At 39.9% G+C, this 18,106-nt stretch overlaps 1 protein-coding gene across 1 annotated transcript; it reads right to left on the reverse strand.

Moving 5' to 3' along the window:
- Positions 1–2,410: 2,410 nt before the first annotated feature.
- LOC117508008 (uncharacterized protein C1orf50 homolog) lies at positions 2,411–16,556 on the reverse strand. The gene is given in 6 exon segments (XM_034167720.1): positions 2,411–2,629; positions 4,423–4,554; positions 8,607–8,693; positions 8,786–8,871; positions 8,874–8,900; positions 16,467–16,556. Coding segments are annotated over 6 exon segments (567 nt in total). The 5' UTR covers positions 16,516–16,556; the 3' UTR covers positions 2,411–2,443.
- Positions 16,557–18,106: the final 1,550 nt, after the last annotated feature.

The following is an 18,106-nucleotide window of genomic DNA, read 5'->3' on the forward strand; positions in this document are numbered from 1 at the left end:
ACTTGAGTGACTTGTCAGGAAACAGCCTCAGTGACACTGAAACAAATAAGGGAGAAAATTTTTTTTTTGCAGCTTGAAATCTTATTTTGGTGGACTTTTTGCACCCCTGGCCCACTTGGGATCCCAAAACCACATTTCAAGACATGAGGTGATCACTTCTTTGAAGCAGTAGCACTGAGGCTGTGGAACGCTCTGCAGCTTTCCCTTTGCCGTCTAATGCTGTTGATGTAATTTAAGAGCAAATGAAAAATTTACTTTTTAAACAGGCTTTTAGTTTGACAAGGTTTTTTTTTTTTTTTTAACATTTACATTTTATGTATTTTACCTGTTTGCTTTGTGAAGTACTTGTCACAGCTGTGAAAGGTGCTGCATAAATAAAATTTACATACAGTGAATATGTTGAAATGGTGAACAAGTGTGTTTTGGGAGGGCCAATCATAATCTGTCGTGGTGTTTATTACTTGTACTATGTACAGTGCATCCGGAAATTAGTCACAGCACTTCACTTTTTCCACATTTTATGTTACCGCCTCATTCCAAAATGGATGAAATTCATTTTCCTCTCAAAATTCTACACGCAATACCTCATAATGACAATGTGAAAAAACATTAAGGTTTTTCCAATTTTTTTTTATAAGCAATCACATGTACATAATTATCAGCCTTTGCCACGAAGCTCAAAAGTGAGCTCGGGTGCATTGTTTTCATTGATCATCCTTGAGATGTTTTGACAGTTTAATTGGAGTCCACCTGGGGTAAATTCAGTTGATTGGACATAATTTGGAAAGGCACACACCTGTCTACATATAAGGTCCCACAGTTAGTGCATGTGAGAGCACAAACCAAGCATAAAGTCAAAGGAATTGACTGTAGACCTCAGACAGGATTGTCTCAAGGCACAAATCTGGTGAAGGGTACAGAAACTTTTCTGCAGCTTTGAAGGTCCCAATGAGCATAGTGACCATCTTCTGTAAATGGAAGCGGTTCAGATCCACCAGGACTCTTCCTAGAGTTGGCCACCTGTCTAAACTCAGTGATCAGGGAGAAGGGCCTCAGTCAGGGAGGTGACCAAGAACCTGATGGTCACTTTGTCAGAGCTCCATTGAATCTCTGTGGGTAGAAGAACCTTCCAGAAGGACAAAACTCTCAGTGGCAATGAACCAGTCAGGCATGTATGGTAGAGTGGCCAGATGGAAGCCACTCCTTAGTAAAAGGAACATGGCAGCCCGCCTGGGCCTGTATCCACGAAGCAGCCTATGGCTAAAAATAACAGACTGACATTATTCTAAGAAAAATCTTAGAATTCCTCTAACTCTTAGCCATTTTTAGAATTTTCCCTTGGTAAGATGAAAGTTGTCCGCAAAGTACCTTAGGCCTTAAGAGAGCTCCTAAGGTGCCAAACTGATGAGAGTAGTGAGGAGGCCTTTTAAGAAGCCTAAGTGTGTCTTAAGTACAGAAGATGGCAAAAGACAGAGGAAGCAGAGATATTCTCCGTGTGCAGGATGACAGTGAGTCAGTAACATCCTACCCGCTTGATATCAAAGGAGTGGTTTCACTCCTGCCGCGGTCTCAACTTTACCTAAATTCTGGGTCTTTTAGTGAAGCTTAGGGCTAGTGGCCGGCGATCACCTTAGTATTTCCTGTTTTTCTTGTTTAATGCTGACAAATTATACAGTATTTCTTGTCTTTCTGATGCCTGATTTCTTTTTTCTCTCCATTTAAGGTGCGTCTCCATCCAGAGATGTGTGGTATTTGTGCTGGCGACCCTCCTGTCCTGTGCACCAACAGCATTTCCTATATATTTGTTTTGTGAATTGTTCTGTAACCTATGTCTGTAGCATGGCCCAAGCAGTGGGTCACCCCTTTGAGTCTGGTCTGCTTGAGGTTTCTTCCTCAGAGGGAGTTCTTCCTTACCATTGCTACTCTGGGGGTTAGTAAGGCTACACCTTACTTGTGTAAAGTGCCTTTAGACAACTCTTGTGATTTGGTGCTATATAAATGAAAAATTGAAATTATGTATGTGATTTCTTATTTTTATTTTAATACATTTGCAAAAAAATTTTCATGCACTGTACATGCCTCCTGGAGAGAGTGGAGAATTGTACCGCAATGTGAAAAATGCACTTCAAACACGACTTGGTGCCAGAGTCAGTGAGAAACAAGGATTTTATCCACATTTTTAAACGGTGAGAAAGTGAAGACTGCGAGAAACTGCTTTTGCAATCTTAACATGAGAGATGTGCCGTGGACATCAAACCCACCCCTAGCAATTTAAACAGTTACCTGAAGTGACAAAAATTAGCATAGCGACTCCTTTAATTGAGTGCATTGAAAACAACCATTTGTATGGTTCGTGTCAGCCATTCTTTGTTTTCTCACTTAAACTGATAAGCATATTAAAACTAAGATTTTTTTAAGCAGTCATTTGTTCTGACTCTGTGCTTCAGTCACAGACTCCTGTGTCCTTGGGGTCTGTGTAAGGTGGTAGTGGACTTTGCTTGCTGAGAAGTTTGGCCATGATGGCCAGATCTGCTTCCTTCTTCTCCACCTTGTCTAGGGGCATCCAGGACATGTCGTGTTGAAGTTTGTATCCACCGAGAAACTGATGAGGGCAACTCGGACCCCATTCCTTCAGGGAGAAGAAGAAACGAACTTGTTAGATACGCATCATGGGCTGCACCAAGATGACACACATACACATATATACACACATACATACATACATCACAAGGGAAAGTTTTCAGAAAAGTGTCATATTGCAGAAATAGTAAGTTTTTGATGAGAAAAAAAGTTTGAGTAGTCATATAAAAAAAGAATTTTAATTTTATCAAAGAACTCAAAAAAAAAATCACATGGGAAAATGTCAGGAGAATAAGGTTCAGTACATGTGGTCTCTGTGCCAAAACTGAGACCCCATCACACATACGCCAATTGAGGCCAAATGGCGTCAGATTGACACATCCAGCCACAATTGGGAAATTTTGAGGTGCGGTCTGAAGACCAACGGATGACTTTCTGTGAACATCTACAAATTTGGTCCCATTTGCTCAGCTGTCCCAAGTGTATTGCACATGTTCAAAACACTCTTGGCATGATCGAGATGCAACGCACATCTGATGGCGGTCTGTATGCAGTTGTTGCATCATCTGATCACAGTGTACATATTCTTCCGGCAACAAAACAGCATCTGAAAAGATCTGGTCGAAGTTGATTGAGCTCTGAGATCCATCGGTCACAGCAAAGCCTGCAGACATGTTTTGCCACATTTGTCCACCTTCACTGGACCCCAGCCAGGGAATGTTTATATACAATAGTATGTATGTAGCACTGTGCGAATGTCAGTGGCTCAGTGCAGCGCCCCGCAATGCTACAAAGTCTGTAGCAGGTATGATGTGGAAATGTTTCCCCTGGACATCAAAGCATAAATACACATGCAGCTCACCTCTGGTACCCTGCGTTCTACAGCGCAGCGCAGACAGCTGGTGAAGTCCTATCACCCAGCTGTCTGTGTGCTGGCAACGTCGATCAGATGACAAAAGCATAATCTACCTCTGGTATAAATAAATCCCATGTGAAGTGCCGTCATGCACCCATAATCCAACTGCGGTTGTGTTAAGATGCATATCAAGTAAAATGGATGGAAAAAAGTTTGAAAATGTAAAATTTTATTTCATAAGATTAATGTAAGTTGTCAGTCCATAAAGTTACACCATCCTACTTAATGCTCTTAAGTACGAAATAAATTCAATCTTTTGACAGTTATGAATTTATGAAAATTTGTTAAATATTAAAGGAAATTTTCAAAGAGTTTTCCTGACTCTTAATTTTGAGCAATGACCTAGAAAACTGAATCAGTTCTTGCCCATCAGGATATAAATCCTCTGTAAAAATTTCATAATATATGAAAAATTGTGGGCCGTTCACAAACAAACAGGGGTGAAAGCATTACCTCTGCCTCACTTCGTTGGCAGAGGTAATAAATAAAAAGATATTTGACATTTGAAGTTTTACCCAAGACAATTATTTAATGAAAAGCAAAGCAAAAATGCAATGCAATTGAAGTTTCTAAAATAATGCCCCATAAACCATGAAACCTAATCTATACAACAGGACAAATAATATAAAAAGTCAAAACCATGACAGGCATAAGTATACACACCCTTAAATATAAGGCAAATAAATGTTCACTTTTCAAGACAGTTTTCTTTAGACAAGCCTGAGGATGGATACATGAACATTTTCAAGTCACTGAATATGTCCTGGACTTTACTGACAACCTTTAAGAAATACAAACAGTATGGAAGTGTATGTAAATCTGTCTGGAGGAGGTAATGTGCAACAATACATTACTCAAAGTATGATAAGTAAACCCCATTTAAAGCACTTGTTCAGGTTTAAAAGCAGTGTTGGGACAACACCAACCTTCGGGGAGATGATGGAGAAGTATTTCTGTCCAGATGGTCGCTGATAAAGGTAATACAGATTGCCTGGTTTTTTCACCATGTTACAGGCAGCATGATGGAGGTCAGCATCTCTTTTGGCCTCTTCTAAAATCTAGTGGGAGACAACAGGAAATGTATGCACTCAATACATGCAACCATCCGTTTGTGGTTCAGAACAGCTGAAACACAAAAATGAGGCAAATATACAGTACCACTCAAAAGTCTGGCCTACAGGTGGTGTACAAAATTATGATAGTAAAAATATAAAGCACTGTGAAGTACGCAACATCAGTGGTTTAAGAGTATCACTTAGACATCTAATGATTCAAAGCAGTATCACCATTGGATAATGTTTAGAGAAAATGTTAAAAATACAGGCCCGAATGGAAAAACTCAACACAACAAAAGTCAGTGCAAGGAAGATACATGTTAGTGCACGTACAAATCCTGCACTGACTGTAGTCTGTTTCTTATGAATGCATGTACAGCTGCCAGTATTCAGCTTGTCATTGTTGAGAGGGAGTCATGGACAATGTTGCTAGGCACAGGTGTTGCAATCACTTTGCCTCTGTTGCTTCCTGTCACTTGTAGCTAATATGAGCATAGTTTTAATGGATGATGAGGTGGAGTGTGGGTAAAATGCTACTAGGGTCCCCTTATTCAAAGAGTAGTGTCTACTTAGAACATGGCGCCATTTTGAGGCCAAATGTGCTGAACTACTGAATGAACATTTTATGTTTAACATTTTTTTTTAATCATTTAACTACATACAGCAACACATTCAGGTGCAGGTGTTACCAAAAATAAATAAAATAGTTACGCTATCAAATTGATGTAAATTAGCAATTTATGATGATTTATTTAATTTAAAGCCTGTAACTCCGTATTACGCAATGACGTGTGTGACAGTTTTAAACTCCATCTCTGGATTATGCTTTATTCTGGACTAATATGTCCCTCAACAAGCTTTTCTTTCTACAATCATCACCTCCAGTTCAAGAGGTAAGATGTACAATTTTCTCTTTTTCTGACTCCGTGTCAGAAATTTGCGGACTTTTCTGCCAAATGCATGCGATCCTGAAATCTAATCAGCGTGCGCACTGCAAAATGATTAAAATATGATGGGAGATGAAGGAGTGAAAGCAGAAAAGTGCCAAATCACAGCCTTTTGTGATGTCTGATTTAACAGGTGCGGGTCAGAGTCAGCATTGCGTGAAAATAAATAAATAAATGGCTAGTTTTTTTTAATCACGGAAATTACTCCAATCCCACATGTGAGGGTTTTTTAATGGAAATATATTGCGATCAGAGGGGACATTTTATCCGATTTCAGTGTAAAATCCATTATATATGGTGTTTATTACATGGAAAACTATACAAAAACATTGTGACTTTTGTCTGGCGACTGATTATCTGATTTAGATAATGAAGGTTTAGGTGAGTTTTACTGTACATGGGACTGAACAATAAATTCACCTCAAAGCTTTAACGATGAAGTCGCTTCCATCCCACACGGCTGAATTTATTTTCCCAAATTTTTCTACTGTTTGGATCTGAAAGGAATCTGTACATCTTGAAGCCCTTGTGTCTATTTGTGCATCCAAATGCCCAACAACCCGGCATTTTCAGTGAATGAATAAATAAAATAGCTGGATTTACATGAAGACATCTTAACAGTGACCGTTTTTTTTTTTTTTTCGATTCGCCATGTCGCTACTCTCTGAAAAGTTCTCCATACCTGCTCATTGGTGCTAATATACAAAATAAATGTGACTAAACTTTCAGTTAAAGTTAATGCTGGAGCACAGACTTCTTAGATGAGAGCCTTTATTACAATTAACCACACAGCATGCTATACTGTCTTAGATATTTGCAATAGCAGAGGCCTCTGCTGGATATGGCTTACCAGCATACATTTGCCACTCTAATTATACATCATTTTAGGTTTAGAATAGCAAACTGATGACTTAAAATAAATAAATCACTCCCCTGTACAGATGTCAAGAACAGGGTCGTAAACATGTTTATTTCTGCTGTAAAGTTTTACATTACAAAATGGGGGAGAGACTTGCTTTTGGAGCCAAGCTCAAGTGGCCATTTATGGAACTGCACGCTTTAGCATTTCTCTGATGGCTTCATTTTTCAGCCAGGGAGCTTGGGGCTTGATGATGACTCTGAAGGACTTACAAGTAGGGCTGCAACAAATGATTATTTGTGTAATCGATTAATCTGATGGGGTTTCGACACGATTAATCGGATTAGCGGAGCATTTTTTAAAAATGTGCCAGGGAAACAATTTTTCTCTCCTTCCATCACTTTATTTAACAACAGAACATTATTTGAAAACTTAAAATACTTGAAAATCAACAAATTGTCAAATGTCCCTTGGCTGTTGAAATATAAAATAATAAAGAATAAAACAGTTTATAATAAACAAAAATTATTATTTCAAATGGCATTGCTTTATTAAAGGGCTGAGTTGCCATAAAACAACATTGAAACATAAATGTTATAAAATATATGGTGGAAAAAAAGAGGTATTTTTATTGCTGCAAATGAGCAATTAGCATAACCAGTTCACCATAAAACCTAAATCAAAAACTGTAGCCTGACTCATATGTGCAACATTCTCTGTATAACTTGTAAACTATGTGGTCATTTCACAATGACACACGTGACTCATCTCACATCTCTGTCTGTCTCTCTCTGTCTGTGAGGGAACGAGAGACTCTTCACTCTCATACCGTATTTGAGCAAACTTTGGAAACATGAAGGCTTTCAACTGTAAAATAAAGCCTATAAATGAATTTCTGGAGCTATACAAGCAGAAGCAGCTCGTTTTATGTGAAGACTGACAGTTTTTTTTCTGCTGCAGCGCTGCTCGGCTCTCTGTCTGCGGGGGACCAGCCAGTTCTGCACAGCCTGGCTGGATTTTAGAAAAACTACCTGATAGCACTACCAAACTACCTGTGACGGCGCTGTCAGAACACTGTGGCGCGGCGTCGTTGTTCCATTGTCTGGGGAGAACCCTGTGTTATCCTGTTTTCCGATTGTCCACTGCGTGGAGTGTGGCAGGAAAAACCGAAGACGCTTTCTCGTGAGGTGCGAGAAGAATTTGAACGTTTAAACCAAAAATAAATAAATAAATAATGCCACTTGTCCGGTCGGACAATGATTTAGAGCTATTACTTGTCCGATTTTACACTTGTCCCAGACAATCGGACAAACGTTAATGTTGATGGTAGGACTTTGACAACATTAATAATAATATATAAAAAAAAAAAAAACTGGTCGGTGCCGTTACTGTTCTTTTTTTCCTCACTCTCTGCCCCTCACCTCACTGCTCTGGGAGACGCGCAGACAGCCTGAGCCTGACTAGATCCAACCGTCAGGCTTCATATCACTGCCTGACTTGTCATGAGACGTTACGACTGCTTACACAAAAATAAAACATTTGTTAACTTGCCCAGACACTGAGCTCTCCCCTTCCTCGTTGATGACTCCGATATGCTTTCGTTTGAGATGCTGCATCATTACCGCCGTACTCCCGTGCCATGCGAGGTCCGACTTGCAAATGTTGCAGTTAACAAGCGTCTTTGCATTGTTTAACGTAAAGTGCTCCCACACTTTTGAAGTCTTAACTTTCTTTTGTCTACTTGCATCTGCCATATTCTAAATGTGTAGTTCTACGAAACAGGGTCTGCTCTGCTTTGTGCACTGGTCGCTACTGGCATCAGAAGCGGCCAGCAGCTTCTGACGTCAAAATTGCTCGACACAACGCATCGATGACGCAATGTGTTGCCAAACGATTGCTGTCATTGAATTTTATCGATTCGTTGTTGCGGCCCTACTTACAAGCTTCTGTGAATGTGAGTGGAGAAATGGGGCAGAAGGAAACTTTTGTGGTCAAGTGACGTAAAGATGGACTTCATTGAAAAGATGTAAAAAACTCATCTGTTTACCAAAAAAGTATAGAAAGACCCCAGCACGGGGTCTTCCTATACTACTTTAAACCTGTTTTAATTTCATAAAACTCTTTCTGCTCCTCTGCCACAAAGTTGTTTTGCTTAATTTTTTCCATGTATGAGTGAAGGGGGGCAAACTGACCGTTTATTCAAATATAATGGACAGCATCATGTTCATCATTTTTGTTGAAGATCTCACCTTTCTGGCCTGTTCCTGTAGGTATGTGATCTGGTCAGCAATGACTGTCAGTTTGTTACAAGCATTGGCTTTGATAAACTCATGTCCCTAAAAGAAAAAGAAAAAACATTTTTATGACTTTTGCATTCATCCCCACTGCGAAGTGTGCATGTGAGGACAGACACACAATCAGTGCGCACCTTCTGTACTTGTGAAGCAAGTGCAATCAGGTCCATGGGGTCTCCTACTCTGTGAGTCTTATAGGAGCTGACTAGTTCTAACCCACAGGGGCATTACTGCTCTCAACCAGCGTCACTGCAAATGCAAAACAAGTTACATCACATCTGTAGCATACATGTGAATGAACTTGATAAGAGGAAATAGGATTTGTCTGTCTAAAGTCAAGAATCCAGCAAATGTTCCACCTAATTTCAGGCTGACGCATGGAGGAGTACTAAGAATGAAGACTTCAAAACAGAAAATGAAACATTGTTATAAAATACTATATTTGAAATACTATGTATGAATACTTTCCAGATGCAGCACATCCAAAAGTATTCACAGCACTGCACTTTTTCCCATTTGTTATATTACGGCCTTATTCAAAAACGGATGAAATTCATTTTTCCCCTCAAAATTCTACACACAATACCCCATATGACAATGTGAAAAAGTTTGAGATTTTTTGCAAATTAAAAATACAATAATAACAAAAAACTAAGAAATCACATGTACATAAGAACTCACAGTTTTTGCCATGAAGCTCAAAATTGAGTTCAGGTGCATCCTGTTTCCACTGATCATCCTTGAGATGTTTTTACAGCTTAATTGGGCAGCACGGTGGCTTAGGGGTTAGCAGTTACCTCACAGCAACAAGGTCATGGGATCAATTCCCACCTGTGGCCTTTCTGTGTGGAGTTTTCATGTTCTCCCTGCATCTGCATGGGTTCCCTCCGGGTGCTCTGGCTTCCACATATAAAGACAAGCAGGTTAGGTGAAGTGGAAACTTAAAAAAAAAAAAAATATATATATATATATATTGTACAGGTCTCCCTTGTAAAAGAGATCTTGATCTAAATGGTACTAACCTGGTTAAATAAAGGTTAAATTACTTTTTTTTTTAAATATTGGAGTCTACCAGGGGTAAATTCAGTTGATTGGACATTATTTGGAAAGGCACACACCTGTCTACATATAAGGTCCTACAGTGACAGTGCATGTCAGAGCACAAACCAAGCATTAAGTCAAAGGAACTGTCTGTAGACCTCCAAGACAGGATTGTCTAGAGGCACAAATCTGGAAAAGGGTACAGGAACATTTCTGCTGCTTTGAAAGTCCCAATAAGCACAGTAGCCTCCATCGTCCGTAAATGGAAAAAGTTCAGCTCCACTAGGACTCTTCCTAGAGCTGGTCGCCCGTCTAAACTGAGCAGCTGGGGAGAAGAGCCTTCATCAGGGTGGTGACCAAGAACCTGATGGTCACTTTGTCAGAGCTCTAGCATTCCTCTGTGGAGTGAGAACCTTCCAGAAGGACAATCATCTCTGCAACAATCCAGTAATCTGACTAACCCAGGCCTGAATCTGACTGAACATTTCTGGAGAGATCTGAAAATGGCTGTGCACCGACACTCCCCATCCAACCTGATGGAGCTTGAGAGGTGCTGCAAAGAGGAATGAGCAAAACTGCCCAAAGACAGGTTCACCAAGCTTGTGGCATCATATTCAAGAAGATTTGAGGCTGTAATACAACCCCTGGCAAAAAGTATGGAATCACTGGCCTCGAGAGGATGTTCATTCAGTTGTTTAATTTTGTAGAAAAAGCAGATCACAGACATGACAAACTAAAGTCCATTTCAAATGGCAACTTTCTGGCTTTAAGAAACACTATAAAGAAATCAAGAAAAAAAAAAGTGGCAGTAACGGTTACTTTTTTTAGACCAAGCAGAGGGAAAAAATTATGGACTCACTCAATTCTGAGGATAAATTATGGAATCACCCTGTAAATTTTCATCCCCAAAAACTAACACCTGCATCAAATCAGATCTGCTTGTTAGTCTGCATCTAAAAAGGAGTGATCACACCTTGGAGAACTGTTGACTAACATGAATCATGGCTCCACCATGAGAGATGACAATTGAAAACAAAGGAAGAGGATTATCAAACTCTTAAGAGGGTAAATCATCACGCAATGTTGCAAAAGATGTTGGTTGTTCACAGTCAGCTTTGTCCTAAACTCTGGACCAAATACAAACAACATGGGAAGGTTGTTAAAGGCAAACATACTGGAAGACCAAGGAAGACATCAAAGCATCAAGACAGAAACTTAAGCAATGTGTCTCAAAAAATCGAAAATGCACAACAAAACAATGAGAGGAATGATGGGAGGAACTGAGAGTCAACGTCTGTGACCGGACTGTAAGAACCACCTAAAGGAAATAGGATTTACATACAGAAAAGCTAAATGAAAGCCATCATTAACACCTAAAGAGAAAAAAAAACAAGTTACAATGTGCTAAGGAAAAGCAATCGTGGACTGTGGATGACTGGATGAAAGTCATATTCAGTGATGAATCTCGAATCTGCATTGGGAAAGTGATGCTGGAACTTTTGTTTGGTGCCGTTCCAATGAGATTTATAAAGATGACTGCCTGAAGAGAACATGTAAATTTCCACAGTCATTGATGATATGGGGCTGCATGTCAGGTAAAGGCACTGGGGAGATGGCTGTCATTACATCATCAATAAATGCACAAGTTTACGTTGATATTTTGGACACTTTTCTTATCCCATCAATTGAAAGGATGTTTGGGGATGATGAAATCATTTTTCAAGATGATAATGCATCTTGCCATAGAGCAAAAACTGTGAAAACATTCCTTGCAAAAGACACATAGGTTCAATGTCACGGCCTGCAAATAGTCTGGATCTTAATCCAATTGAAATCTTTGGTGGAAGTTGAAGAAAATGGTCCATGACAAGGCTCCAACCTGCAAAGCTGATCTGGCAACAGCAATCAGAGAAAGTTGGAGCCAGATTGATGAAGAGTACTGTTTGTCACTCATTAAGTTCATGCCTCAGAGACTGCAAGCTGTTGTAAAAGCCAGAGGTGGTGCAACAAATACTAGTGATGTGTTGGAGCGTTCTTTTGTTTTTCATGATTCCATAATTTTTTCCTCAGAATTGAGTGATTCCATATTTTTTTCCCCTCTGCTTGGAGGTTACTGACTGCCACAATTTTTTTTTCCTGATTTCTTAGTGTTTCTTAAAGCCAGAAAGTTGCCATTTGAAATGACTTTAGTTTTGTGTCATGTCTGTGATCTGCTTTTTTTCTACAAAATTAAACAACTGAATGAACATCCACCGAGGCCGGTGGTATTGAGCAAAGGGTGTGAATACTTCTGAACATGATTTCTTAGTTCTTTTTTATATTTGTAATAAATCCCCCCCCCCCCCAAAAAAAAACCAAAACAAAAAACCAAAACAAAACAAAACACATTTTCCATGTTGTCATTATGGGGTGTTGTGAGTAGAATTTTGAGGGGGAAAAAAATTATTCACACCATTTTGGAATAAGGCTATAAGAAAATTTGGAACAGGTTTAGCACTGAACACTTTCTGGATGCACTGTATATGTTTAACACGTGAATAACCCCCTTTTAATCAAATATCTGGCAACATTATAAGCACGTGTACTTCCTTTCTTTAAAATGTTTTGTAAACTTAAATTTCTTAGTTTTTTTTAAAGTTATGATTTATGATATTGTAAATGTGTTCACTGCAAAAAAAAAGAAAGAAAAAAAAAAAGCTATTTATGCATGTTCACATGCAGGTGCAGTAAATAAGCTCAGTCTGTAAAAATATAACAGGACTAACAACAAGACAGAAAATGCTGAGAGGGTTAAGAAATATAAGTGTAAACTGGTTAGCAGCGAAATCTACCAAATCAACTAGCCATTTTAGAGATCAATTTTACAATAACTGCTATGGTTGCACCTGTTGAAAAATTATACATCAGAAGGTTAATATTTTGTTGAATATTATTATTGTTTTACAATTAAATAAATAAACAGAACACTGCCTTAGCCTTTGGAAATTGTAATTGCATTTTTCTGTGTTTTCTGAAAAATTTTAGCAAAGAAATGACTAGATGTTAAGGGCTTAACATTTATTGTAATTTCTTCGCTTGAAAATGTCAAAATGTCAGATTTATAATTGAACTGCGAGCCTTTTTGTAAGGCTGGGCATACACTGTATGATATTTTCAATCACTGTACTTGGCTCCAGCTCAAACTGTGCGACAAAACTGCAGGGGTTAAAAATTCAGAGCACACGATTCATGTTCTCACACTGTATGGCCGATGCTCTGATGCAATCTGACTGCTCACATTGTACGTTCAAAAACCACGTCGGAAGCTTTTTTTTTTTTCCTTAAAAAAAAAAATATATATAAAAAAAATAATAATAATTTCATGCCTCACTGTTTGCGAGTGAAATCAGGTGGGGGAGACTGAACGTATATGCGCGCGCACACACAGCAGACAGCTACATGATTCATGAGGACAGTAAAAAAAGAAAAACATTCATAACAGGTGTTGCAATATTGTATAAAACAAACTATATTTCATACGAAGTCATACAGCTGTGCAAGGTGCAGCAACTTACTCCCTCATCTGTCCTAAATTGAAGTGGCTACGGGTACGTACGTCCGTATCTTCTGCAGGACTGCTAAAGGTAGGGACCGAGGTTCACTAAGTGGACGTACATGACACCAGTGGGAAATACACACGTGAACAAGTGGTGAAGCTCTTGACAGAAAGAATATTTTACATCCACTAATGCTTCAGCTGAATTGTGCTGCTTCTTTTTTCTCCCTTGTTTCAGAAGCCGTAACTGGCAACTGTCAACCTGTAAGCTCGCCGTCGTGCTGATAATCATTCGAGTACAGTCACTTGCCCAGTTTCGGATCACTGCTGTGGTATTTGCGCCGCCGTTTTTGGTAATCAGCACAAATAAGCTAATACTTGGTACCAATGGAAAGATTGATGTTTTGTCTATAAACGAATACAAGCTTGACCGGATCCAGCCATCCTTGTGACCAGCAGAGGAATCAAAACATCCGGTGTCTGCAGTGTGCGCGCTTTTTCTCACTCAGTCATTCCTGCAAGTTTTAAAGTAATGATCTCTAAACGTAGCAAAGGTGAGTTAGCCATGCAGTGTTTTTGGTTCTAGAGTGGGAAAATACTTACTTGGGTAGAAAAATGTCTGTCTTGCTGTTTAATTGCTGCACGCATTTATCTCCGATGCGAAAATCTGCCGGTTGTGGAAGTGAAGCAGCAGCCTCGTGTCAGTAAAGATAAAGTTGAAAAAGGAGTGCTGCGTGGGTCCATTAATTGTGAATCACAAAGTATTTAAAAAAAATCTTAATCGCTCAACTGGAGATAGGGGTGCTATTCAGTACTTGAAAAACAGGCGTTTTTGATCTTCAAATGGTAAGAAAATGAAAAGACAAAAAAAGAGCTATTATTTTAAATAGCTTTTTTCGTTTTTTTCATTTTCTTACCATTTGAAGATCAAAAATGCCTGTTTTTCAAGCTTCGTGTCAGTACTTGCGAGTCATGTGCACTTTGGGGGTCATCTCAAAACCATGAACGGGCATGAATGTGGGGGCTTTTACTTTTTAAATTCGGGAGAAATCTCACCTCCACACTTCATTTTTTGCTCGTAAGAACGTATAATGGCGCCTTTCGAAACTAAGTAAATTCTCATTTAATCATTTCTATCATTTTGTGTTCAAAACGCATTCTCGGGCACAGTGTGTATCATTCTGCATTAGAAGGGCTCCAGCAAGATGCCAGGAATGACCCCAAAGTGACAGTGTTGTGATCCAGAACCGGACAAAGTGATCCATTTGTGGCAAATGTTTGCACCACACATAATGTGGCTTCACACTTTAAGTAGAAGCGCTACACCATCCTGAAATTTTTCAGCTAAATAACATCCAAATACCCAATACAACAATACACAATTAAAGGACATTCAGTTGCATTATGGCTCCGTATAGCGGGACTTTAATAAAAGGTGATCAAGAACTGGGCAACCGTCTGTACATTTGTTTAATGAAGCTGCTGTAATTTAAGAAATTCATCAAATCTAAATGAAGACGTTGATCAACATATCGACGTAAATTGCGAAGGTGTTTCGCTTCTTTCATCGTCCATCCACCTCAAGTTCAAAGCACTGTTTTCTAAGCGAGGTGGAACCTTTTGCCGCATAAGGCACGGGTACGGACCACTGTGGTACGGACATATCTGCGCATTCTGATTGGTCGGTAAGACACCCTCCGTGTCTGCTGTGTGTGGGCGCGGGCATATACGTTCAGTCTCCCCCACCTGATTCCACTTACTGTGCGCGCTGATAGGCATGAACTTTAATATGATATTAGGTTATTGCGAGGGAACGCAACAAAAAATAAAATAAACACAAGACTTTACATGAGATCACTGCTCTCATCCGGTGTTTGCTCATGGAAAGTGCGCGAGGTAATCGGCGCATAAACGCTTGTAGCGCTGCTTTCAACAGCGCGGAACCTCACGAGTCACGACGGCCGACCAAAATATCAAACAGGTTTGATTTTGGCCTCACCCATATTGGCCTCTCTTCATTGGCTTCCTGTTAATTCTAGAATAGAATTTAAAATTCTTCTTCTTACTTATAAGGTTTTGAATAATCAGGTCCCATCTTATCTTAGGGACCTCGTAGTACCATATCACCCCAAAAGAGCGCTTCGCTCTCAGACTGCAGGCTTACTTGTAGTTCCTAGGGTTTGTAAGAGTAGAATGGGAGGCAGAGCCTTCAGCTTTCAGGCTCCTCTCCTGTGGAACCAGCTCCCAATTCAGATCAGGGAGACAGAACACCCTCTCTACTTTTAAGATTAGGCTTAAAACTTTCCTTTTTGCTAAAGCTTATAGTTAGGGCTGGATCAGGTGACCCTGAACCATCCCTTAGTTATGCTGCTATAGACGTAGACTGCTGGGGGGTTCCCATGATGCACTGTTTCTTTCTCTTTTTGCTCTGTATGCACCACTCTGCATTTAATCATTAGTGATCGATCTCTGCTCCCCTCCACAGCATGTCTTTTTCCTGGTTCTCTCCCTCAGGCCCCAACCAGTCCCAGCAGAAGACTGCCCCTCCCTGAGCCTGGTTCTGCTGGAGGTGTTCTTCCTGTTAAAAGGGAGTTTTTCCTTCCCACTGTAGCCAAGTGCTTGCTCACAGGGGGTCGTTTTGACCGTTGGGGTTTTACATAATTATTGTATGGCCTTGCCTTACAATATAAAGTGCCTTGGGGCAACTGTTTGTTGTGATTTGGCGCTATATAAAAAAAAAAATTGATTGATTGATTGATTTCATCCGACCACACGATTCCCGATCGGGAGGTGGTCGTGAGATGTTAAACGCAGCTCGTTACTCCATGTAGACTGCACGATGCAGGACGCAAAAAAAATAAAAAATTCTCGCATCAGTGAAAAAACCGAGTGTTAAAAGACAATTAACAGTAACATTGTACATCCATGAGTATACATTCATTTTACTTGTAAAAGACCTTCCAGTGTTTATGTCTGAGTTCACCATCACTCACATGAGTTTTCTATCATTGTTTTGGTCAAACCTTGTTGTTTCCGTGTGTAAATATTTCATATTAACAGCTGTTAACATGTTAAATGTAGCACTGAATTGGCCCTAATAACGCCATTAAAGTCTGAAGCTAACCGAGTGTGTTTTGATAGAAATTTGTATTATTTTTAAAATGAAATCTGCGCATGTTAACATTAACACACACAGGTTCCTATTTTGGCTGAGTTTAAAAACAAGCGTTCCACTTTACCTGTGGTGGTTTTTTCGGGCTCGTTGGGGAGGCTGACCGTCTGATCCATTTCACAGATTCTAGTCTTTATTAAAAACTGCTCTCTTCTAATTAAAACGACTTAAAAAAAAATAAACTGTGACGTTGGTTTCGGTCTACTCTTTTAATTTCTAACCAAACGCAAGTAGCCTGGACGTCTCCGCCCCCAACGTGCGCTTGTTAGTAGCCTCATGTTTGCCTGTTTTAAATCATATCATTAAAAAACGTTTTGGTGGCACTGGTTTTGTTAACACGTTCCTAATCAAAGCCTATTATTTTACCTACCAAATAAGAGTAGATTCAATATTTGTGATGACACATCTGACCTTATTGTAATGATTTGGCGTTTTTTGGCGCACCAAAATGGCAACCTTGACAAATCTTGAGCACTCATTCACATGTACTTCTCTTGTCAGTGAAAATACTAAAATATAACCCCATCATGTTAAGCAGGTTGTTGGAGTTATTTCAGGAAGGTATGTGATCACATCTGTCTGCCTATTAGTGTGAATATGACACATCCAAAGGTACAAAAAGGTGATGAGAAATATTACTCAACAAAAATATAAACGCAACACTTTTGGTTTTGCTCCCATTTTGTATGAGATGAACTCAAAGATCTAAACTTTTTCCACATACACAATATCACCATTTCCCTCAAATATTGTTCACAAACCAGTCTAACTCTGTGATAGTGAGCACTTCTCCTTTGCTGAGATAATCCAATCCCACCTCACAGGTGTGCCATATCAAGATGCTGATTAGACACCATGATTAGTGCACAGGTGTGCCTTAGACTGCCCACAATAAAAGGCCACTCTGAAAGGTGCAGTTTTGTTTTATTGGGGGGGGATACCAGTCAGTATCTGGTGTGACCACCATTTGCCTCATGCAGTGCAACACATCTCCTTCGCATAGAGTTTGATCAGGTTGTCAGTTGTGGCCTGTGGAATGCCACTCTGAAAGGTGCAGCTTTATCACAGAGCACAATGCCACAGATGTCGCAAGATTTGAGGGAGCGTGCAATTGGCATGCTGACAGCAGGAATGTCAACCAGAGCTGTTGCTCGTGTATTGAATGTTCATTTCTCTAACATAAGCCGTCTCCAAAGGCGTTTCAGAGAATTTGGCAGTACATCCAACCAGCCTCACAAACCGCAGACCACGTGTAACCACACCAGCCCAGGACCTCCACATCCAGCATGTTCACCTCCAAGATCGTCTGAGACCAGCAACTCGGACAGCTGCTGAAACAATCGGTTTGCATAACCAAAGAATTTCTGCACAAACTGTCAGAAACCGTCTCAGGGAGCTCATCTGCATGCTCGTCATGCTCATCATGTTATGGATGGAGTGGCCCATGGTGGCGGTGGGGTTATGGTATGGGCAGGCGTCTGTTATGGACGAAGAACACTGGTGTATTTTATTGATGGCATTTTGAATGCATAGAGATACTGTGACAAGATCCTGAGGCCCATTGTTGTGCCATACATCCAAGAACATCACCTCATGTTGCAGCAGGATAATGCACGTCCCCATGTTGCAAGGATCTGTACACAATTCTTGGAAGCTGAAAATGTCCCAGTCTTGCATGGCCGGCATACTCACGGACATGTCACCCAT

The sequence above is a fragment of the Thalassophryne amazonica genome, chromosome 3, assembly GCF_902500255.1.
Source record: "Thalassophryne amazonica chromosome 3, fThaAma1.1, whole genome shotgun sequence".
NCBI lineage: Eukaryota > Metazoa > Chordata > Actinopteri > Batrachoidiformes > Batrachoididae > Thalassophryne > Thalassophryne amazonica.